At 48.6% G+C, this 23,905-nt stretch overlaps 1 protein-coding gene across 10 annotated transcripts in view; it reads left to right on the forward strand.

Annotated features, from left to right (window-relative positions):
• CACNA1B (calcium voltage-gated channel subunit alpha1 B) overlaps positions 1-23,905 on the forward strand; it is a 337,207-nt gene that overhangs the window by 272,209 nt on the left and 41,093 nt on the right. For all 10 annotated transcript variants that reach the window (XM_077189241.1, XM_077189242.1, XM_077189243.1 and 7 more), the window contains 10 exons: positions 2,077-2,237; positions 3,281-3,418; positions 4,222-4,423; positions 6,003-6,167; positions 7,169-7,279; positions 7,440-7,523; positions 17,793-17,909; positions 21,335-21,400; positions 21,989-22,080; positions 23,717-23,867. In XM_077189241.1, the coding sequence (XP_077045356.1) occupies positions 2,077-2,237; positions 3,281-3,418; positions 4,222-4,423; positions 6,003-6,167; positions 7,169-7,279; positions 7,440-7,523; positions 17,793-17,909; positions 21,335-21,400; positions 21,989-22,080; positions 23,717-23,867 (1,287 nt within the window). The remainder of the gene's footprint in view (positions 1-2,076; positions 2,238-3,280; positions 3,419-4,221; positions 4,424-6,002; positions 6,168-7,168; positions 7,280-7,439; positions 7,524-17,792; positions 17,910-21,334; positions 21,401-21,988; positions 22,081-23,716; positions 23,868-23,905) is intronic.

Raw genomic sequence — 23,905 nt, forward strand, 5'->3', positions numbered from 1 at the left:
ATTTGGAAGGGGGAAAATGTGTTTGACAATTTCTGTCAAAATACACAAAATAAGGGTCAGCTGTTCTGTAGATTTGCTTTTGTCTGAGCCCACTATTCATGCTTAAATAATTTTAATTTTATGCTCACTAAATTTATCTAAAAAGGAACATTAACGTGGAACCATGTAGAAATTTCATGTAGGATTTCTGGGCTGCTCAGAGGGATTTCCATCAGGATTTTGGGGCCCATCAGAGGGATTTCCATCAGGATTTCTGGGTTGATTGGAGGGATTTCCATCAGGATTTTGGGGCCAATCAGAGGGATTTCCATCAGGATTTCTGGGTTGATTGGAGGGATTTCCATCAGGATTTTGGGGCCAATCAGAGGGATTTCCATCAGGATTTCTGGGTTGATCAGAGGGATTTCCATCAGGATTTCTGGGTTGATTGGAGGGATTTCCATCAGGATTTCTGGGTTGATCAGAGGGCTTTCCATCAGGATTCCTAGGTTGCTGTCTTGGTTTGAAAAGCCAGGTATCTGCTAAGGAAGGCAGGAGCCTCCCCTGAAATGGAAAATGTAAACCCCCTCCCTCTGAATTGTTATACTTTTGAAATTAAGGGGCTCTCAGGTAAAGATATAGGAGTAAGAATGATAGTTCGTTAGTAGGAAAATTAAAATTAAACTGCAGTAATTGAAAACAACAACAAAACAACAACAACACTAAGTCAGAGTCAGAGCAGTCCCTGTCCCCTGTGTGTCAGGGTGGTGGCACAGCCCCATCCCATGGGGGCTCAGCCCTCCTGCAGTGCCAGCTGTGGCTCTGCTGGAGCAGGGATCCTGCACAAGGGGGGAGTTTTCCTTTGAAAATCCAGTGGAAAAGGCAGCTGTTCCTCTGGGAATGCAGTGGAAAGGCTGTGTATGGTGTCCCAAACCTCAGATTGGATCCAGGTAGGAATGCTTGGCTCCTGCCCTGGGCAATGCAGCATCTCCCCATGGGATGCTGGAATTGGATCAGCCCTGCAGGGACACTCAGTGGCCATGGACAACAGATTCCTCCCCTCCCTCCTGGAGGGGGAATGGGTCCTGGAAGAGATAAAGTGCCCCACCTGGTTTTTCAGGGCTGACCCATTAGCAGAAAATAACGATAGAATTGACACCTCCTGCCAGGTCTCACATTTGCAAGCTAAGACAGGTGCATCAGGAGTAATTCTGTGAAAGATTCACTTCCATTCAGAGGAACAGAAGCAGGATTGTACAAACCCTGTGCTCGGGCAGGGACTGCTCAATTTCTGGTATTATGACAAACTTCTGTCTAAAATGAAAGTGCAAATTACTTGTAATGAATCAGGGCCTCATACCCACGTAGGAAATGGATTTGAGGAGTTCTTTGCAGGGAACTTGGGAGTGCACATGCTGACTACATTAGTCACACCTCATTTTGAAAGACAGCTCTTTATAAAAATATTTATTCAAAGCATTTGGTTGTTCTGTTTCTGGTATTTTTTCCTTATTATTCCAATAGTTTTTATCCAACCACTGGAATTAAAATCCAAACCAGTGCAATTTTCATTTTATAATGAAATATTTGCTCAGGACTAATATTGTCTTGACAAGCTGTGATTGTCTTTATAAATGTTATGAGCAGCATCAGAAGATTCAGTGGCACAGCCAAAGTTGTGGATAAAGCAGGAGATGAAGGAAGCTGGAGTTATTTCTCGCAGCTTTGGGAAGTGTTTGGGAAGCAAAAATCCATTGAAGCATCCTTGGGTGGTGGGATGGGTAATGAGTCCCAAATGAGAGAGATTTAGGTGGGATATTGGGAAGGAATTGTTCCCTGTGAGGGTGGGGAGGCCCTGGCACAGGGTGCTCAGAGAAGCTGTGGCTGCCCCTGGATCCCTGGAAGTGTCTAAGGCCAGGCTGGATGGGGCTTGGAGCAGGCTGGGACAGTGGGAGGTGGGAATGAGATGATCTTCAAGATTCCTTCCAGCCCAAACCCTTCTGTGATTCCCTGAGTGTGATTAAATGGTGGTGCCAAGATTTTGGATGAACTCTTCCTTCCTTCCCACCCCTTGACCTTGTCCCCCTGCACCCCCAGGCTGTCTTTGACTGCGTGGTGAACTCCCTGAAGAACGTCCTCAACATCCTCATTGTTTACATGCTCTTCATGTTCATCTTCGCCGTCATCGCCGTGCAGCTCTTCAAGGGCCGCTTCTTCTACTGCACGGACGAGTCCAAGGAGCTGGAGAAGGACTGCAGGTACAGCTGGGAGCAGGGAATGGCAGGGAGCAGCTCCCTCCAGCTCCCCAGGCTGGCCCAAAGGCAGGCATTTGCTCAGTGGGAAGAGTCTCCTGTAAATAAGAGCAATGATTCAGCTCAGGTACCCTGGAAGTGAATTTTCCCTTCTTTTTCTTTAGCAGCTCTGTCATTCCTGCCTCTGATCTTCAGGATAGAGGGGAGGCAGCTTCCTTTCTGGGAAAGCTGAGTGTGATGTTTGAGAAGGGATTGTGATAGTGTGACTCCTCTTTCCACCTGTTGCCTCCATTCTTAGAGCTCTTATGAATTAGAAAAACACACTGAATAAATAATCAGAAGCGTGGGATGTTAAAGAGCTACTAATTAGCAAGGACAGGGACAGGATGTGAATATCTTAAAAGCCCTGTCATGCTTTGTTCTTCCCAGCAGGCTGGCAAGGTGTGTTGTGCATCTCATTAGCTTTTTTCTTGGCACCCAGAGCACCTCCTCAGCATTGTCCTGCTCTGCCCATCCTTCTCCTGCTGCCTGGCACCTGCAGGGCTCGTCCCTGGTGGGGTCCCAGGGACTGTCAGTGCAGTTCTTCCTTGGAAAAATGCAGCTAAATTACAGAAAGGGATGTGAAATTACAGACTAGGGTAGATTGGAGAGGGTTCTCCACATGCCAGGCCCCTCAGAGTGGGATACATTTAGGAATTAGATCCGACCCTCGAGTAGGAGGCAGAAATGTTTCCCCATTAAGCAGAAGTTTCCTGTGGGGTCAGACAGTTGAGAGGCAGGCATGGTGTTAATGGCTGGCTTTGTCTAATGAATGAATGAATGCCCTGATTAAAATCTCTTTCATTTTCAGACCTCAGGTCCAGTTCCCATGGCTAGAACTGGCTCAAAAATTGGCTTTAACTTCTGTCATGGACTTTGAGGGAGTCCCTTTGTTTTTTACCCACAGCACAGTCCAGACTGCACTGCTGGGGCTTTCCAACACTCCTGAGTGCTAAGAAATGCCTGATCTGCTTTAATTCTCTCATTGGCTCCAAATCTCTTTTTCCTAGGGGTCAGTACCTCGATTATGAAAAAAATGAGGTGGAGGCACAGCCGAGGGAATGGAAAAAATACGAGTTCCACTATGACAACGTGCTCTGGGCTCTGCTCACGCTCTTCACCGTGTCCACAGGGGAAGGGTGGCCAACGTGAGTACATGGCAGTGGCAGGGGCTGATGGTGCAGGTAAAGCAGGTCCCCAAAGCTCTGAGGGACAGCAGGTGACCTGAGAAATGAGAAAAGTCTTTTATCAGCTAAGTTTTGTGTGATTATTGGGTGAACCAGCAGGCAGAGCTCTGCATTTTCTCAGAAAGTTTTCAGTTCTTGCTTCAGGCTTTTGGACTCACACATCTTTGTCAGGGGTAAAACTGATAATGGAAATGGCAGAAAATGAAGGGGAAAAAGTGTTGTGAGCTCTGCTGAAAGTCTGCTGGGTGTGACAGGCCCCAAATGACTTTTCCTGTTCAGCACATGACTTTATTTTGGGACACGTGGAGTGCAGTGTGTGGCCAGGGCTTCCCCGCCTCCACGTTCAACTCTTTCATAAAATAAAGACTAAAACAGCATCAGCCTCCCTTTTCCAGTCCCTCACTGTGTTCCCCTATTTGGATGTCATCAACACCTCTCTTTTCCCACTCTTACTCCATCCCTGTTGACCAGAGAAGAGAAGCCAGATCCAGCTGGATCCTTTCCCCTTTGGGAGGTCAGGGGGGATCAGTGGATCTGGGCACAGCAAATCTCCACCATTCTGCAGAATGGTGAGAACAAAGGGTTTCCCTAAAAATATCCTCAAGGAAAACTTCTTCCCAGCCTCGTGGGTGGGAGCAAGCTTTTCCTGAGCATATGTGGAAAACCCTGCACGTGAGTGAAGGCCAGGGAGTGATTCTCAGGGGGTCCTTGGTGCTTCCCAGGGATTGTGTTGACCTTTCCTCTCTCTTTGCATTTGCTTGCAGTGTGCTGAAGCACTCGGTGGATGCCACCTACGAGGAACAGGGGCCCAGCCCTGGCTACAGGATGGAAATGTCCATCTTTTACGTGGTGTATTTTGTTGTCTTCCCTTTTTTCTTTGTCAACATCTTTGTGGCGTTAATCATCATCACCTTCCAGGAGCAAGGAGATAAAGTGATGTCAGAGTGCAGCCTCGAGAAAAACGAGGTACCCACCTCTTGTGACTCCAGAGTTGGTGTTCCAGGGGCTTCAGAGCCCCTGGGTGCTGGTGGAAATCCACCCCCTGTTCCCCTTGTGCTGGGGGATTGGAGAGCAGTGGTTATTGGAGGGTGTGTGGTGTAGAGACCAAAGAAATGAGTGGCTGTTTCAGCTTCTGCATAAAAAAAACCCCAGGGAGAGCCCCCAAGTGCTTCCTGTTGGGAACCACTGTCACACATCCCCCTGGACCACACCACAGTGAGGATGGGGAGGCCCTGGCAGAAGCTGTCCCATCCCTGGCAGTGCCCAAGGCCCGGCTGGATGGGGCTTGGAGCAGCCTGGGACAGTGGAAGGTGTCCCTGCCATGGCAGGGATGGCAGTGGATGGGCCTTAAGGTCCTTTCCAGCCCAAACCATTCCATGATTTTATGTTTGCTCGAGTGTGGAGGGGTAGAAGGAGGCAAACCTTGAGGGCAGACCTCAGAAACCAAACTGAGGTTCAACTACTGTGAAAACTCTTCTCTCCAGGTTAATTTTGTGCCTGGCTGGGATTTTTCCTCCTGGCAACAGCCAAAAGGAGATGACTTGAGAAGAGTATAAGACTAGGGCAGAAGAAGCTGTGAGGCTTTTCTTTAAAACCCCCCAAAATACCATTGTTTTCCACTCAGGGACCTCCTGAGCTGGTTTTTCTTTAGTTACTGGCATCTGTGTATCTTCCTGCCATGGGTGTATCCAGTTTCCTTCGCAATCCATGCAGATTTTTAGCATCTGCAGCATCCTTCCTCCAGGGTCCCACAGCCTCAATGACCTCTTTTGGGAAGAACCATCTCTTTTCATATATTTTGAAACTGGAGCCTGATTTTTGATGAAAAGAGATGAATTTTTAAGTGATTTTTAATTAGTTCCTTGTTTGTCTAAATGAACAAAAAGTCCAAAATAAAGCAGAATGTTTAGAGAGCTTTACCCATGTTATTTTCCAACTGAACAGAAAGTGATTTCAGACTTGCAATTTTTATGTAAATTCAAGTTGAGAAAACGCTCCAGAATCAAAACCTCTTGTAGAAAGCAATTTTTATCACAGTTTTATATTCATAATAAAGTGAACAGAAATAGCCAGTGAAGGGGATCTCTGAGAGTTCCCCCAAGTGCTTTTGGTGGATAATTTATTGGTAAATTCAGTTCTCATTTTATGAAACATTCTGAGCTCTTCGGGTGTTGCCATGTGTGAGGACACACCCAAGTTCCACAATACTTTTTAAAAACCACAAATAACATCTTTACCAATCCTCTGGTTCCTATAATCACCCATCAGGAGGAATTGGAAATGTTTTTGGAAGTGTGAAGGGATCAGGACCTAGGAGAAGCTGGGCTCTAATAGAATGTGGTAGGACTGCAGGAGACATAGGAAAGTTATAGGGTAAATATTCCAGGAGAATGGATGAGGATCTGGGGATCCTCTGCTGCATTTTACAGGAACAGCCAGTACTCACTTGGTGTTAATGCTCTGCTCACTCTCCCAGCCATATCCTGATGGATAAAGACTTCCAGCCCTTTTTGTGGCACCTTTTCATCCCCTTTTTGTTTTGTAGAGGGCCTGCATAGACTTTGCCATAAGTGCCAAGCCCCTGACCCGCTACATGCCTCAGAACAAGCAATCCTTCCAGTACAAGATGTGGAAATTCGTGGTGTCCCCTCCCTTTGAGTACTTTATCATGGTCATGATTGCTCTCAACACCATCGTCCTCATGATGAAGGTGAGTGGGATCTCCCTGAATCTTGGAATTTTGGGCTGTTGGCTGGAGAGACTCTCACCTTGAAAGCTGGGGGGGCTCAGCAGAGCAGCCACCACCCCCTGTGTGCCTGGTGGGATTCCTTTGGCCCCTGAGGGAGGTGGATTAGCTGGGATGAGATCCCACCATGGGGTTTCCTGCAGAGTGGTGGTTGGGCTCAGCCCCTTTGAGTGTGTGACCATGGGATGGGAACTGGGATCTGCAGGTCCTGATCTCCAGCCCAGCCTGAGCTTTCTCCTACAGAGCAGGGTCTTGGGGCTGCTCAAAGTCCAGTCAGGCCATGGGAATTCAAACTGAAACAGAGTAGGTTTAGATGGGATATTGGGAAGGAATTCTCCCTTGGGAGGGTGGGCAGGCCCTGGCACAGGGTGCCCAGAGCAGCTGGGGCTGCCCCTGGATCCCTGGCAGTGCCCAAGGCCAGGCTGGGCAGGGCTGGGAGCACCTGGGACAGTGGGAGGTGTCCCTGCCATGGCAGGGCTGGCACTGGATGATGTTTAAGGTCCCTTCCAACCCAAGACATTCTATTATTCTGTGAAATTACTCAATTTTGGAACAGCATCAGGCTCCTGGGATGTGATCCAGAGTGGGGGAAGAGACACAGGTAGATGATGTCCCCTCCTATCCCTTGCCTGTCTTAGAGTATCTTCACAATCAAGGAGGCCCCATATTAGTGGAAGAAACAGTTCTGCACTTGTCCTCTGGGTTGGAAAATGCCCTTCCTCCCTCCTGGTCCGTGTGTGCTCATAGGGGGATGTCCCTCAGCAACAGTCTCAAATGCTGGGGATATTCCAGCTGCCCCCTCAGTACAGGATGGAGCAAGAGAGACTGGAATAATTGTGTTGTAACCCCAAATCCTGCTCAAATTGAGCACAGAATCCTGACTAAAATGAGCAGGAATCAGCTGGGCAAGGTTTTACTCTTGTCAGTGATCTTCCAGTAACAGCCCTTCTTCCATCCTGCTTTAGTTCTATGATGCTCCAGAAGCATACGAAGAAATGCTGAAATGCCTGAATATTGTGTTTACATCCATGTTTTCCATGGAATGTGTGCTGAAGATCATTGCCTTTGGTGTGCTGGTAGGTGCCCTCCTTCTTCCCTTCCACCTCTTTCCCCTCTTGAAATGTTCACATTTCGTGATGCACATTTAAAAACAAACAAAAAAATCCCTGACCTGTGCTGGCAAAAAAAATAATAACCCCTGGATCCCTCTATTTCCCTTGTGTTCTCATTTGGCAGAATTATTTCCGAGATGCCTGGAATGTCTTTGATTTTGTAACAGTGTTGGGAAGTATTACTGATATTTTAGTAACAGAGATTGCGGTAAGTACAGTTTGCTCAATTTATTTCATTTATAAACAAAGCTGTGCCCTGTCAAGACACTGAACCTTCTCCCTACCAGCCTTATTCCCTGGAGCTGCCTCTGGGAGTCATGATGGCCTTGGCTGACCCTGTTCCATGAGCTCAGCTGAGCACAGCTGTCTGCCCCAAAGAGGGAAGGCTCTCATGAGAAGCACAGTGCTCGTGACTCTGCCAGGAAGCAGCTCCCTCTCTCCTGCAGCAAACTACTCCATCCCCAGGCCTTTTCTGCCTGTTCATGGAAAAATCCTGCTGAATTTAGAGAGGGAAAAGACCAAAGGGATTCTGCTGTGTTAATGTGGGAGGTTTTTTGCAGGGCATGTGTCTGGCCCTTGGGGTTCCTGCCCAGTGTGGGTCACAGGGCAGGGTGAGGGTGAAGGGAAGTGACAGGGACACAGGGAAAGGAAGAGGTGAAGAGTCTGGACTGGGGGAATGTTCTTGTCACAAAAGCTCTGTAGGGCAATGAATAAACAAACAGCTTTCACATAGGATTTCTGGCCAGCCCTACAAGGGCTGCTGTCTCCCTGCTAACAAGCCTTGTACATCTCACAAAGTGCCCAGACTCATCATTAAATTCTGAAGGATTTTTCCTTAAGGGCAGCCAATGTCTGTCTCAATCCCTGACAGTCTGATATTACCTGATGTATAAATTGCTCCTCTCCTCTCCCAGTGCATGCTGTAGCTGATGATGTATCAGAGTGTGATGAATTTGAACTTGACCATAACTTTTTTCCTCAGTCCCAGGGGTTTGCCTGTAGATCTGTTTTGTGTGTGCTCAGAACTGTGCTCCTCACATTCCTTTACAGGTGGTGGTGAAGACCATGTGACTGTTTCTAACAAAATGCATTTTTATTTAACCTCCTTGGTACAAAATAATGCACAACCCCCCAGGTTTTCTTCCCCATACAAATGATGTTCATTTATCTGCTGGTGAATCCTATGTTGTAGACTTTGGATTTTGTTTTCAGTGCAGCCAGGCTGAAGTTTCTCAGCTCACCCTCTCTGAGTGCTGTGGGAAGGCACAGGGTGCTTGTCCCCACTCCCTCTGCCATGGGATGTGTTTTCTTGCCAAGGGGCACCCAAACTTTTGCCATGGTTTGAAAATTTGTGAAAATATTTGCAAGTCAGCCACAAACAGACTGAAGCTTTTCCTGCCCCACTTTGGCCACGTTTCCTGGGAGGAAGCAGCACTGACAGCTCACACAGGGTAAGGGAGCCTCTGGTTGCTCCCAGACTGGTGTCTTCTCCTTCAGGAAGGTTTCTACTTCTCGACACCAAGCCCACATGCTGCTAAAATCCTCATTTTTGGAGCTATTTCACAGGCAAGGAGCAGCCACGGTGTTGCCCTTCCCTGCTCAGTTCAGGGGACATTGCCTCTCCCTCCAGCTCCCACAGCACGGCCCAGCCAGGGAACTGGATCAGGCTGGGCTCTGAGACATTTCAGCATCAAAACCTTTACAGAGTTGTGGGAATTACCCCTAAAACTCCAACAGGGCTAAGCTCCCAGGGGCCCATGTGCCTTTCCCTTCTCCCCCCGGGTGGGAAAGAAGAGGTTCTTTGGTTTATGAGCAACTGGATCCATTCAGTACTAAAAGAGGATTTTCTGAAGGAAGTCACCAGATTCCCTTGGCAGTATCCAACATGGAGCTGATCATGAATATCTCTCATATAAAAGCCAGATGTCCCCAGGACCACTGCAGCCCTGAGCTCTCAGTCCTTTATGTCTCTGCTCTCTCTAAATTCTCTCCCTTCTGCAGCACCCAGGAGGGGTTGATCTCTTCTCCCAAGTAAAAAGCAGCAAGGGGAAACAGCCTCAGGTAGCTCCAGAGGAAGTTCAGGGTAGATATTAGGAATAATTGCTTCATGGAAGGGGTGGTCAGGCACTGGAACAGGTGGAGTCCCCATCCCTGGAGGGATTTGAAAGCTGTGTGCATGTGGCACTTGGGGACACTGTTTAATGGTGGCCTTGGCAGTGCTGGGGGAATCTCAATGATTTCAGAGCTCTTTTCCAATGTGAACAATTCCCTGATTTCTGTGTAGCCACCAGATCTCCTTCTCTGCTTTTCCATTCAGACAGAGATAGCCCATGGGTCGTCATTCCCTGCCACTTTTCCTTCTAAACTTGGTTTTCAGCACTTCTTTGATGCAGCTCCTGCCTGATCTCTCTCCAGCAGCTCTCCATCTCCAGGGGACAGCCACCAGCACACACTTCCCCAACCACACATATCCATGCCAGCCTCCCACAGGGATCAGAGGGATCTACACAGTGCCCTGAGCAGCTCAGCTTGCTTGCAGAGGACACTGATGGCCAGGCCTGGACACCCCTGCTTTGTTCTGGCACTGGGTGTTGGCAGTGGTGCCCTGAAGATGACACTGATAATAGGATTGATAATGGGATTGATAACAGGATTGGTAATGGCAGCTGGCAGGATGCCCCAATGGAATTCATTGCACTTCAGCCAGTGGAATGTGGTGGATGTGGTCTTGTACCAGGCTCTCCACTGCCACTAAAACCTTCCTGCCCTCAAGGCCAGGCTGGACAGGGCTTGGAGCAACCTGGGACAGTGGAAGGTCCCTGCCCATGGCAGGTGGGGGAAGAAGATGGGGCTTTAATGTCCCTTCCAACCCAAACCATTCCAAGATTTTATGGTTCTCCCCTTCCAGTCCTGAGGACGGAAAAGCAGCAGAAGGATGCAGCCCTCTGTTCCTACCCCATGTGACCAGCTTTGGGATATTTGTTGAACTGCAATTTCACCTGATTTAAATACTTCTGGTATTGAGAACCTGTCACTGCAGGCCCCCAGCTGGGTAATAAATAGCATTGACTCTGTGATTCTCAGAAGGCTGATCAATCACTTTTTTATACTAATTAAGAAACCCATCACCCTTACAAACAGTCACAACACAGGTGGACCCAATTGCTCCTCCAATCCAAACACCATCACCAGTGGCCAATTAAGAAACCACCCTTTGGTAAACAAATCTCCATAACACATTCCACATGTGCACAACAACAGGTGCAGCAAGTGAAGATTAGAATTGTTTCTCATTCTTTTCTCTGATCTTCTCACAGCCTTCCCCAGAAAGGCCTGGGAAAGTTGTGTTTCTCTCTGTGGCCAGAGAGCTGCTGCCACAAGAACCAATGTAGAAAAATGAACCAACAGAACCAGTCTGATCCAATTTTGTACCAATAGTTCCAAAATAGAACCAAGTTTAGAAAAATGAAGGAAAAAAGGGCTGAAAGAGCTGATGCAGAGATGTGAATGTGCAGGGATGGAGGTGAGGAGCAGGAGGTGCCTCTCTCACAAAGCCCAGCCCAGGTGTGGCCTCTGCCCAGCCTCTTTCCCTTTGCAATTCCACGTAAGGCAGAGCAGGAAATAAAGGCTGGGGATGAGCATCCACTCAGCTGCTGCTGAACCAAGCCCACCTCACCTTCCTCACCTCAGGGCACTCTCCTGGAGCAGGGAAAGAGCAGAGAGGAGAAGAGCTCTTGGATCAGTCCCACAGCTGTGTCCTCAGCAGGGAATGGCCCTTTCTCCATGTGCCTTCCTCAGCTCCAGCCTCCCCTGCTCAGCTGGGCAGAGCTTGGGGCAGCCCCTTCAGCCCCTCCAACCCTCCTGGCAGCCATTCCCACGGAGTTTCCTCAGCTGGGAAGTCCAGGTGACAGCCACAAGGTGACCCTGACTGCCAGCCTGCAGCTGTCCCTGTCCCAGCACCCTCCAGGTTCCCATGGAGATGTTTCCTAGGTGTGACACTGAGCTCAGGCTCACAAATTGTTGCCACAGCACTGTTTTCCTCCATATTTTCCAGCTAGAAGTGTTCTCCAAAGGTAAATAATCCTGGGTGGCCTCACCTTGAGAGACTTGGCTTCCACCAGCCTTGTTTGGTACCTTTAACCCTCTGAGAAGTAAAGACAAAAGGAAAAGAAATGTGTGGATTAATTGCTTTGTTTTAATTTTCCTGGTCATGTCACATGTAATTTACTTTGTGATTGTAGTGGAATATCTATTTTTTTTTTATTTCCTCAGGCAAAAGCATGAATGTCAGTTTTTTTACCCTCAGGAAATGAGGGAAAAGAGGTGGGATTAAGGAGAAGGTGTCCTTGTGGACACAGTCGGCCTTGGGAGGCTGAGTGGGTGTTTAGCAAACTGACATCTATTTCTATGCCTGGAAATATAAAAAGCCATCCTGAGAAGTGTTTTGTGAATTGTCTCCAAATTTGCATTACAAACTGAAATGCAAATAACAACTGCCCTGTCTGTGTTACCTCAAGGATCTCCGAATCTCTTTTGGTTCAAAGCATTTTTTATTTCTGGAGTTCCCATAAAATAACACCTCCCCCGATAGCCCAACGTTTTTTTTCCAGTGAAATTTTTCAGAGTTTCCTTTTTGCTTGTCCTGATTACTCATTTTCTCTTTTGTTTCCTGTTTTTGTTCCTTATTTTCCTTATCTACCTGCTGAATCACGCCATCCAATCAACATACAATGCGAAAACCATGTCTCCGTCTGTATGTTGTGCACCTGCTGCTCAAAAAAAAATATAAAACTTTGTAAATAATCTTGCAAATATCCATCCATGACAACATCACATATAGGACACGGTTGGTTTCATTGAATTTAAACAATTCTTTAAATTCTCTGCTTTGATTTTCTCTCGTTTTTCTTTGATTTGATATGGTTTTGGTTTGGTTTATTTTGGTTTTTTTTTTGATGAGAGTTCTGATTGCACTGGTGGAAAAGCCTCACTGCAGCGTGCCCCAAAGTGGCTTCTGCCCTGCACCTCCCTCCCTGGGCTCATTGGTGACCTGAGCAGTTGCCAATAGCCCGTCCCTGCTCCCTGTGCCACCCCTGTGCCCAAGGGGACACTGCCACTTGCTTTATTTCTATGGGAAATGGGAGGAGATGGTGAGGGAAGGATGTTCTGCACCTGGAAACGCTGGGTTTGGAGGTGGTGGTACCAAATTCAGCTCTCTGTAAGTGGGTTTGGCTTCTTTTTGGATGAGAGGATGGAGCTTTCTGCTGAAGGAAGCACCTGACAGCCTTACAGGGGTTTTAACCTATGCATTGTAAGGCAGAAATATTATTGGGGTGATGGCAGACTCGCTTCCCTCAAATCAAAAATGATGGGAAAGAAAGATCTTAAATTGGAAAATTCTCTGTGACACCTACCCAAAGAAGAACCCATCTTGCCACCACAGTGGACACAGAGTATGGGATGCAAACCCAAAAGCCCAAGTAAAATGAATAAATCATGTTATGACCAGAGCTGAAAAGTACCAGGAACCAGATCCCACTGGGAATTCAGTGCCAAAGTGCAAATTTATTCCAAAAATGCCTTTGGAAATATTGAAATTTATCTTTGAAAATCACCAATTAAACAAAAGCGAATCCATAAAGGAAAATGCAATCAAAAATATATCTATATTTCTATTCTTAATTATTTTGGCTATAGTTGATGACACAAATGAGACCAAAAACTTCTCAAAAATCCTTGCTCAGCCACCTAACACCAGCTCTTGGATCTGTGAACATCCATGTTTCCTGTTGCACAGTTGCTGTTAAGAAAGAAATCAGGGTGAATTTTTATTTCCAGGTTGCACAGAAACTCCATGCATGTTCATGGAGGGTCCTGAGGGGACTTTTCTGCTGGCATGCAGCAGAGAAAAAGACAATGTGTAAGCTCAGTGCAAGCCAAGAAGGGAATCCTCCATGGTGCTGGATCCCTTCCAGATGTGTGGGAGCACTCAGGGTAAATTTGGAGACTTTGCTGCACACTTGGCCCAGGCAGCACAGAAAAGGGCTCTGGCATTAGCTGTGAACATAAAAATATTTTAGGGAAAAATCAGTTTGCTAAATTTTGGCAGCTGTCCCTGTTACTGGTCAAAGATTGAAAAGCTCATCCTGCACTTTGTTAGGATTGGGGTTATTCCATAGAGACAGATCCAGGCTCCTTTGACCACTTGGCATCCAGGTGAGGACTTTGGAGCACCTCATTGTCCTCTGGAGCTGCTGCAGTGACCCAGCAGGAGCAGCAAAGCTGAGAGGAATCCTGGAGAGGAGGAGCGAGGGCAGAGCTCCCATCTCTGCTCTGGGCCAGGGACAGGAGCCAGGGCATGGCTGGGGCTGGGCCAGGGCAGCTCAGGCTGGAGCTCAGGGCAAGGTTCTTCCCCCAGAGGGTGCTGGCACTGCCCAGGCTCCCCAGGGAATGGGCACGGCCCCGAGGCTGCCAGAGCTCCAGGAGCCTTTGGGCAGCGCTGCCAGGGATGCCCAGGCTGGGGTTGCTGGGACAGGGGCTGGGCAGGGACAGGACCTGGATTGATGATCCTGGTGGTCCCTTCCTGCTCAGGATATTCTGTGATTCTGTCAAGCAGGGAATAAGGAGAGTTCTGGGCATCACACACAAAATAATTGTTCCAGCATTCCTGACTCAGGATGGAAGGACTGATAGGAAGTCCCTCCAAAGGCACCGTCCTCGAGACACAGACAAGGGTGGCAAAAATCTTCAGCCTCTTAAAATCAGCAGTGGATTCCCCAAGCTCCAGATGAAGCCAAGACACTGTGCAACATTCAGGAAAACTTCAGTGCTGGCAATACCACGGACAGTACCATGGGAACTCAGCCACTTCCTTATCAGTAATTCCTTAATTAATTTATTAATAAGGTGATTCTTGTTGATGCCAGATGAAGAGAAGTCCCAAAGCTTCCTGAGTGATCCCATTCTTGCTTGGTCAGCTGCCACTTCCTGCTGCTCCTTCTGCATCCCTGTGGACAGAGGGAGCAGCTCCTGTGCTGGGCAGGAAACCACTCCACTGCTGAGGGCACTGGGACACAGATCCAGGCAGTGCCTGTGCCCTGCTCTTTGTGGCTTTCCTGATTTTCAGCATGGAAAACTCTGGAGCTCCCAAAAGAAGCAGGACATGGAGATCCTGGAGTGCAGAGGAGGTCATGGAGCTGCTCCAAGGGCTGGAGGAAGCTCTGGAGCCAGGCTGGGAGAGGAGAAGCTCCAGGGAGAGCTCAGAGCCCCTAAAGGGCTTAAAGGGGCTCCAGGAGAGCTGGAGAGGGACTGGGAACAAGGATGGAGGGACAGGACCCAGGGAATGGCTCCCACTGCCAGAGGGCAGGGCTGGATGGGATATTGGGAATTAGGAATTGTTCCCTGTGAGGGTGGGCAGGCCCTGGCACAGGGTGCTCAGAGCAGCTGGGGCTGCCCCTGGATCCCTGGCAGTGCCCAAGGCCAGGCTGGACAGGGCTGGGAGCACCTGGGACAGTGGGAGGTGTCCCTGCCATGGCAGGGCTGGCACTGGATGGGATTTAAGGTCTCTTCCAACCCAAACCATTCTGGGATTCTATGAAAACAACCTAAGAAAGGGTAACAGAGCAGGCTCCCATGGTGGGGCAGCCTTCAAGGGCAGCTCTTTATCAGTGGTGTTTATTCTCCCTGCTTCCCACTCTCCCCAGTTTTCTTCAGGGATGCATGGCCCATCTCCTGTTGTGGGAAGTGGTGGCAGTGCCTGGCCATGCCCAGACCCCCAGGCTCCCTTCAGTGCCAGCCCTTCCTTTTTCAGGAAAATACTGACAGGCCAGGGGGAAATGATTTTCCAAACCTAATTTATTATTCCTCAGATGGGTGATAAAATCCTAAAGCTCTGGTGCCTGTTGTGAGCACTGTGAGCATCTGTGCAACAGGAAAGCAAAAAAAAACCAACCTGGAAAAGATGACTTTGATAACCCAGACATCAGATATGTGCATGGCACAGAGGTGGCTCAGTGGGAGAAGAACTGATGCCAAAAACTGTTTTACCTGAGAAATACAGCAAAGTGGAGTTTCCCCTTTGGCTGCATGCCATCCCAATTGCTGCCTGGAGAGTTGAGGTGTGGGAGGATGGGTTTGGTCTGTGGGGTGCTGAGGGTGCCACACACACACGTGGAGCCCCTGCAGCCCCCAGCAGTGTGGGGAACTGGCCTCTCTCTCCGGGCAGTGCTGAGAACGGCCCTTCCAACATCCCAGGGTGGTGGGAGGGGGATTTTCCTGGGTTGGGAGTGGCTCCACATGGAGCCAAGGCTTTCACTGCTCTTTAGGAAGTGTCAATGCCAGAGTTAAATAGGGAATGTGGGGCAAAAAAGAAATCTATGGACTGTTTGTCCATCTGAATCCCAGGGAATGAGGGGATCACAGACATAACTGCACAGTCTTGAGCCCTTTTCACATTTCTATCCTTTTTCCATGGTAGCACTGGGGTAGTTCAGATTGCAAGGAGCCCAGCCCAAAGCAGGTTTTAAACATCCTGGCAGCTGGGCTGATGAGGTTTTAGCAAAGCCTGAGCAGGAGAATGTTCCTGCTGCTGGGCTGCAGTTATGTGAGAGGAGGGAGATCCTACAGGATCCTGCAGAGATGGATCCTGTGCCCCTGCTCCTCCTTGGAGCCTAAGGATTGTGCACAGCAAAGATCTGGCTTGAGCATTGCTCTGAAATTAAAATCAGACTTTCAGGCCTAAGTGCTGCCAGCATTACACATGAGGGCTGATCTAGTTCCCACTGCTGGGGAGATGTTCCTGATTAAAAGGGCTCATGGTTAAACCTCTGCCCTGCCCTGGGCCCGGCTCACAGTGGGAAGAAGAACCCCATTAGTGATGGTCCCCATTACCCAGCTGGGCCCCAGCTCTGCCCCAGGGCCCCTCTCTGGCCCTGCCCTGCTCAGGTGAGTGCAGCTGGACTGTTGTGAAGGGAAGGTAAGCGCTGTGAAAACAAACCTGGAGCTGATGCTGGGACAAACTGGACATTTTCAGTGCCTGTTGTACTGCCCAACCCAGGGGAATCCTCGCTCGTGCTTTGCCTGCCAGAGATGGCTTCTGTTGCTGGCTTGAATGAGCTCAGTGTTGTCTGCTCCTTCATTGAACATTCCTGTGCTTTTCTCTTTTCTCTTTATTTGAAGATCGAGTCTGATTTTCGGTCTGTGCCTAACTCTTGAGCTGCTTGTGTTTTTAACCTGAGAGAAACCGAGTGCATGCTTGAGACTTGAGTTCTGGAACTCTTTGATGGGATTGGTGGAATGCAATGCTAATGGCCCCAAAACTGAGCTGGCATTGAAAGAATCCATAGATCCAACAAGCCCCCCAATTTCAGCATGAGCTCTGTAGCCAAATGAGCAAGAAATGTGGGTCAGTTCAAAGTGACTTCTGGTAAAACAATAATCCAAGGGAAATTTTTGCTCATCTTTACCAAGCAGAGCTCCTTATGATTATATTTGCTGCTTCACTGCTCAATAGTTTAAAGTGGGATATTTTCTCTCTTTAGCTCACTCAGTCAAATAAGTGGCTGTGATCAGAGAGCCACAAAAAAGTGAATTATGGAAACAGGGAATATTTTTTCATCTCCTTAAAATAGGAGGGCAAGAGGGATCTGGCTTTTGCATGTTTTGTTTTGGAAAGAACCCTCTCTAGATTAGCTCATTGGGGCAAGAATCCTCTTTTCCCCGAAGGAAAGAAAAAAAAATGGGGTGAGGGGTGGGGAGAATCCTAGAAAACAAAATCAGAACCTGCCTCCAGCAGTTCTTTGATCCACTTGTGCAGACACATTTAACGAGAATTTGGAAAACCAGCAGGTTCCTAAGGCATCTTCCTGCTGGTGAAAGCTCCACCTCCCCTATTGACTCGCTGCCCTTGATCCATCTTCCAAACAATCTTCTGGTGCCGTTTCTCCTTGGCAAACCTGTCCAGTTCCATGCTGTACAAACACTGGAAACCTCCAGGTTGGAAAACATCCTCATTCTTCCAAGGATGTTTGAATCTTCACTGGACAGTGCCTTTCTTTGTCCCTTGCCAGTGTCTTGGCTTAAGTTCAATTCCCTGTCAAAACTGAGCTGACCAAGACTTTCAGCCAACCTCATTCCTTTTCAAAATGAAAATCTGGCACCATCCCCCTCTCCCTGAGTCTTGAGGGGGAGAAAATCTGCCTTGCTCTAAGCAAATCAGCCCTCCAAGGACAGCATGACAGGGCCTTTTCCTTTTCTCTCATTGAGCCAGTAGCAGAGGGGAGGGCTCTTGTGGAGAGGGGTTTTCTCATTCTTGCTGCATGTGGAGTGATCTGCACTGACGAATGTTTCTTTTGGAAGGTTTTCTGGTGGCCGATTTGCTGCTTAGATCGTGAAGCTGGTAATTTTAATTTCTTTTTTGCGGGCTGTGGTTTCGGATCGCGGTCGTTTCTGAAGGACACAAAACCTTTACTTTCCACAGGACAACTTCATCAACCTCAGCTTCCTGCGGCTCTTCCGGGCAGCCAGGCTCATCAAGCTCCTCCGCCAGGGCTACACCATCCGCATCCTGCTCTGGACATTCGTGCAGTCCTTCAAGGTGAGCCTTGGCAGTGTGGGGAGAGGTTCTGGGGAGAGGGTCGTGCTTGGTGCACGTGGAGCATCTTCCAGTGAGGATCCAAGAGCTTCCCTGGTCTTGGAACGGCCTCTCTGCACCTCTACAGAGCGATTACAGGAATTCAGAATTCAGGAATTCTTCAGGAAAGAGGATTGGTGAGCACTGCTCAACCACAGGAATATTAATTCTGCAGAAAATCAAACTGGTTAGCACCAAGAATATTAATTGTTAATTCAACTGGTTGGCATAACAAGGGATATTAATTCTGCTGAAAGTGAACTGGTTTGCACTGACCATTCCTAGGAATATTAATTCTGCTAATAATGAGCTGGTGATCACTGCCCAGCCACAGGAATATTAATTCTGCAGAAAATCAAACTGGTTAGCACCAAGAATATTAATTGTTAATTCAACTGGTTCGCAAAACAAGGGATATTAATTCTACTGAAAGGGAACTGGCTCACACTGACCACTCCTAGGAATATTAATTCTGCTAAAAATGAGCTGTTGAGCACTGCCCAGCTGCAGGAATATTAATTTTCTACAGAAAAGAGAGCAGGTTAGCACTGACCATCCCCTGAAGGCTGCATTGTGGAGGATGAGGCTGAAGGGCTGCTTGCTCATGCAGATTCCAGCAAGTGTTCAACAGTCAGGTTGCCCTTGAAACTACCCCAAAATCCCTCTGACAAAGTCTGGATGCTCAGGAATTTGCATAAAGAAGCAGTGGCCTGACTGATGAGTGCCTTGTTTTTCACCTGCAGTGAGTGTAAGGTTAAATTACCTGCCCCAGGAATTGGGTGTGGTGGGATCTGACAGAGGTGAAACCCAGCCCCTGGAGCTTTGGTAACACAAACTGTGAAGCTGTAGAGCCACAGGCCCGGGTTTGATGATTGGAGGATTAAAATAATGAGGGTTTTTTGAGGTTTTGTTGTGAAATTGAGGCAGTTGCTTTGCCTTGTTTCCTTTACCTCTGCCCTTCCTCCTGCCAATCCTCAGCACATTGAATTAGCTGTTTTCTAGATCTAGAAAAGCCCATATGCCCCAAAGCTGGTTATTTTTACAGCTCTCAGCTGGTTTGCAGCCCATTTTTCATTGTTTGATGCTTTAACTCTGGTCCTGGAGCTTGCTCAGGTTCTGCAGAGCAGGGAGGAGAACACAGCATGAGCAGCCAGGATTTGTGGCAGTGATCCTGGGCTCTGACACACCAGTACTCATGGGCTGGGAGCTGTGGGTGCAGAGCCCCAGCCCCTCTGTGGGGTCTGCAGGTGTGAGGTGTTCCCAGTCAGGAGAGAGTGGATGGATGTTGGGAAAATGGGCTCAGCCTTTTCCAGCACAATCTCAACTCTTCTCAAATCCTGTGTCCAGAGTTTGGCCCTGACACGCAGCCAGGACATTCCTGGGCTTCATGAGGAGCTGTTTGTCTGTCTCTGCCCCCAGCTCAGAGCTCTCAGGCCATGTCCCTCGTGCAGAGGTGTCCAGCAGAGGTGTTCAGCAGTCCCTTTTTCCCAGCTTTCCTCCAGGTTTTGTCCCAGGGGTGCCTCAGGCCCAGCGATGGCAGCCAAGCCAGAGATGGGATTGTCCCGCCCTGCTCTGGGCTGGGCCTCACCTCCAGTGCTGGGGGAGCTTTGGGCACCTCAGTAAGAAAAATCTGTGTGAGAGTGTCCAAAGGAAGGGCACAGAGATGGAGAAGGGTCTGGAGGGGCTGTGAGGAGCAGCTGAGGGCTCTGGGGTTGTTCAGCTGGAGCAGAGTGAGGGCAGAGCTCCCCGGGGCTGCAGCTCCTCCCGAGGGGCAGCTCCCATCTCTGCTCTGGGCCAGGGACAGGAGCCAGGGCACGGCTGGGGCTGGGCCAGGGCAGCTCAGGCTGAGCTCAGGGCAAGGTTCTTCCCCCAGAGGGTGCTGGCACTGCCCAGGCTCCCCAGGGAATGGGCACGGCCCCGAGGCTGCCAGAGCTCCAGGAGCCTTTGGGCAGCGCTGCCAGGGATGCCCAGGCTGGGGTTGCTGGGGGTCTGGGCAGGGACAGGAGTGGCACTCGATCCTTGGGTGTCTTTTCCAACTCAGGATATTTCATTATTCTACAATTCCTGCTCCCTTGGCCTGCAGAACTCCTGCCCCAGGCACCACAGGGGCTGGCCTGAGGGCAAGACATCTCAATTTTTGAGTTATTACTAATTAAGAGGCATTAATTACCCATTCATTTAGTCCAAGTGGGAAATAGCTGTCACTCTCAGCCTGGGTGACATAATTACATTGCAGCCTTCACTGATTTCTTGCTAAAACTCAGAATCTTTTTGTCCTCCTGGGATCCCAAACTGGGCCTGTTTCAGAGCAGGAACTCATTTCTGGGATGGAAATTTTTTTGGTTTTTTGCTCAGACTTGAATTTCCAGCAAGGTCATTAACAATTAATGTTCATACAGTGATGCACACAAAATGTTCACTGCTGAGCCTCGGATTGTGTTTTCCCTGCTTGCTGCTTCCAAGGATACAGAGAGAGAAGGGCTTGGAAAGCCCTGCCTGTTGTGTGATCCATGAACACCTGGCTCCAGGGGTTTGTCTCCTGAGGACTGCCAGAATTCTTCATATCCTCTTCCCAGTTCCTACACCTGAAGGACTGTCTTGGTTTGAACAGACAGGTGTCTGCCAAGGAAGTCAGAAGCCTCCCTTGAAATGGAAAATGTAAACCCCCTCCCTTCAAATTGTTATGATTTTGAAATTAAGGGGCTCTCAGGCAAAGATATGGGAATAGGAATAACAGTTCTCTACTAGGAAAATTAAAATTACAAATACAATAGTGCAAAAAAACCAAAACAAACAAACAAAAAACCCAACACTGGCAGAGTCAGAATCCAACCTGCCCCCTGTGTGTCAGGGGGGTGGCACAGCCCCATCCCATGGGGGCTCAGCCCTCCTGCAGTGCCAGCTGTGGCTCTGCTGGAGCAGGGATCCTGCACAAGGGGGGAGTTTTCCTCTGCAGCTCCAGGGCTGCTGCAGATGGGCCTGGGCTCCCTCTGGCCATGCAGGGCAGCAGAAGCTGCTCCTCTGGCAATGCACTGGGCAAAGGCTGCTGGGCTGTGCCAGGCTCACATTGGATCCAGGTAGGAATGCTTGGCTCCTGCCCTGGGCAATGCAGCATCTCCCCATGGGATGCTGGAATTGGATCAGCCCTGCAGGGACACTCAGTGGCCATGGACAGCAGAGATCTCCTGCAGGGAGGATTGGCTGGGGCAGAGATCAAGAAAAAACTGCCCATGGACAGCAGAGAACTGCCCCAGCTCTGACAGATGGGGATAGGATACACAGCCCCATTTCCAACCTAAGACAAGGGCAAATGCCACAAAAGTCAGTCCTGCCAGGGAATTCAATGTTTGCATTTGCTGTCATTAATCCCCCTTTTTCCTTTCCCACAGGCCTTGCCTTATGTGTGTCTCCTCATTGCAATGCTCTTCTTCATCTATGCCATTATTGGCATGCAGGTAAAATATTTCATTCTTTCATTCTGCCCATAAGCAGCCTGGGTTTGTTCAGGGTGCAGTTGGTTGTTGCATCCACAGCAGGAGCAGCACTGATTTGGGGTGAGGCAAAATCTCTTCTTGTCTGGTGTCAGGTAAATTAAAAATGAAAAAAAAAGACCTCTTTTTCTACTTTAATTGTCAGTTTTTATGTTAAGTGTCCCCAGTGAGCTGGACAAGCCAGCTGTGGGCATGAGCCTGGATCGCATTTCAGCACTGGACATCTGTGAATCCCACAGGAAAAGACCTTTCCCCTGGCTATGGACACATCAAGAGGCTGAGAGGAGGGAGCAGCCCAGGCACTGCACCTTCCTGAGAAGAAATAATAAACTTTTCTTGGCCTGGGATGGAGCTGAACTGCTGGAAAAGACCTTTGTGAATACAAAGCACATTAATCTTGTATTTGATCTCCACTACACATTTTTATCTCCCTTTTCAGCACAGAAATTATTCCAGCTTTTGAGAGCCTTTAAACGAGGACAAATTTTTTCCCTGCCTTATTTTCCAGCTCCACTTGATGTGCTGGCTGAATCCCTTCTGTTTTCCTGGCAGGTATTTGGGAACATTGCCTTAGATGATGAGACCTCCATTAATCGGCACAACAACTTCCGCACCTTCCTCCAAGCCCTGATGCTCCTGTTCAGGTAAGGAAAGGATAAAACACCCTCTGCTTTGTGGGGGAACAGCAAAAATATCTTTGTGCAGGTGCCAGTTGAGCTGCTCAGACTTGGGCATCCTTTAAAACAGGGGTTTGTGTAAATTATCCATTCCTGCTTCCTTCTCCTCAGCAGATTGGATTCAGCCCCTCCACAAAGTGAAACCCAGAGCTGTGACCCCCCATGGCAACTCAGGCAGAAGCTGAACACAGATCAGAACCCCATTGGTTCAACTGATTGATGGGTTTCCTCTCCTGAAACTTTTTTAGTGAGAATTTCTTTAACTGGCAATTTTTTGCATAACCAGAGGTCACCAGCTCCTACACCAACCTCACCTCTGCTTCAGAATTCAGGTGTTTCCCTCTGGCTTCATGCTGCCTGCAAATGAAGCATTTTCAAGTTGAAAACCAATCAATTAAAGAACAGATTTTCATTTTAAGACCTGGCAAAGCAGGCCCTGCTCCAGCTCAGGGCACTTTGGAGGAGATGTTCCTCATCCAGCTGTGGAGACCCCCAGTGAACAGCAGCCCCTCCCAGCCCTGCCAAGGCTCAGCTCCAAGGATTCTGTAGTGCTTGGTGCTGGATCCTTGCCTGGGAGTTTCTGTGAAGACAGACAGAAATGGAATTAGCCCTCTCTAGCTGAGAATAATCCCTGGGCTCAGAACTCTGAGTTTTAATAAACTGGGTCATTATTCAGCCTTGTGTTCCCTCAGCAGCCCCAGGACAGTGGGAGTGAGGAGCAGAGGCAGCAGGATTGGGATGGGAGCTGGTTTCTGCACAATTCCTCACAAAGGGGATGGGCCTTTAGCACCCAGGCACTAGGGGGGAAATCTGCTGTAATTCAGAGTAGCCTAGAAATTATTCCAGGTTAGATGGAGCACTGAGTTTTCCCAAAGTTTGTGTGCTGGCTGTGGGGATAAAAGGCAAAATTCCTTTTTTTCCCTCAATGTTGAGGGAAAGAAAAGGAATTTTGGGAAGCAAAAAATTGAGTGAAGCAGGAATTCAGAGTAAGTGCATATGGAGAATCCCTGACTTCCAAACCAAGGGTGCACTTCACAGGAACTGCTTTATTTTGAGGACAAACTCACTGGGACTCCAAAGTTTTTCCTTTTGGCTCTTTTCTCTCAATAGTAGAAGTCAGAGAGGGAGGAGGGAACAGGTGAAGGACACCCAGGAGACTGTGATGAAAAAGAGACCCAATTCCAACCAGCCCATGCTGGAATTTATCTGCCTGACAAAGGAAATAAGAGATTCCAGTGGAAAAGCCTGGTTTCATTTCCCACCCTCTGCACTGGCTTTAGAGCCAGCACTAGGTTCAAAAGGCAACAATCTAAACTCTGTTTACTCAGATTTGTTTAAATCAATCTGGTTATATTCTCCACAGAAGCAATAAAGCTTTTAGCCTACCTGAGCCTGTCTGGTTTCTTTTACCCCCCTGTAACAGAGGGAAATGTTCCTTCTCCTTTCTTTTTCATGAGTTGTTCCAACTCCCAGTGTAAATACAGTCTGTGCTCCTGGGCACAACCTTCCCCCTCATTAATTTGGTTAATTGGGTGCAGTATTATTGCAGGGTGGCTGTCATGGGGAGGGGTGGATAAACTCAGCCTCTGCTCTGGTGTTGCAGGAGCGCTACAGGGGAAGCCTGGCACGAGATCATGTTGTCCTGCTTGAGCAACAGAGCCTGTGACCCCCTCTCTGGCCTCACCAAAAAGGAATGTGGCAGTGATTTTGCCTATTTCTACTTTGTGTCGTTCATTTTCCTCTGCTCCTTCCTGGTAAGTCAGTCCTGAGCCCCAAAAGTGGGGGTGCTGCT

This window comes from Agelaius phoeniceus, chromosome 21 (assembly GCF_051311805.1).
Source record: "Agelaius phoeniceus isolate bAgePho1 chromosome 21, bAgePho1.hap1, whole genome shotgun sequence".
NCBI classification, from domain to species: Eukaryota; Metazoa; Chordata; class Aves; order Passeriformes; family Icteridae; genus Agelaius; species Agelaius phoeniceus.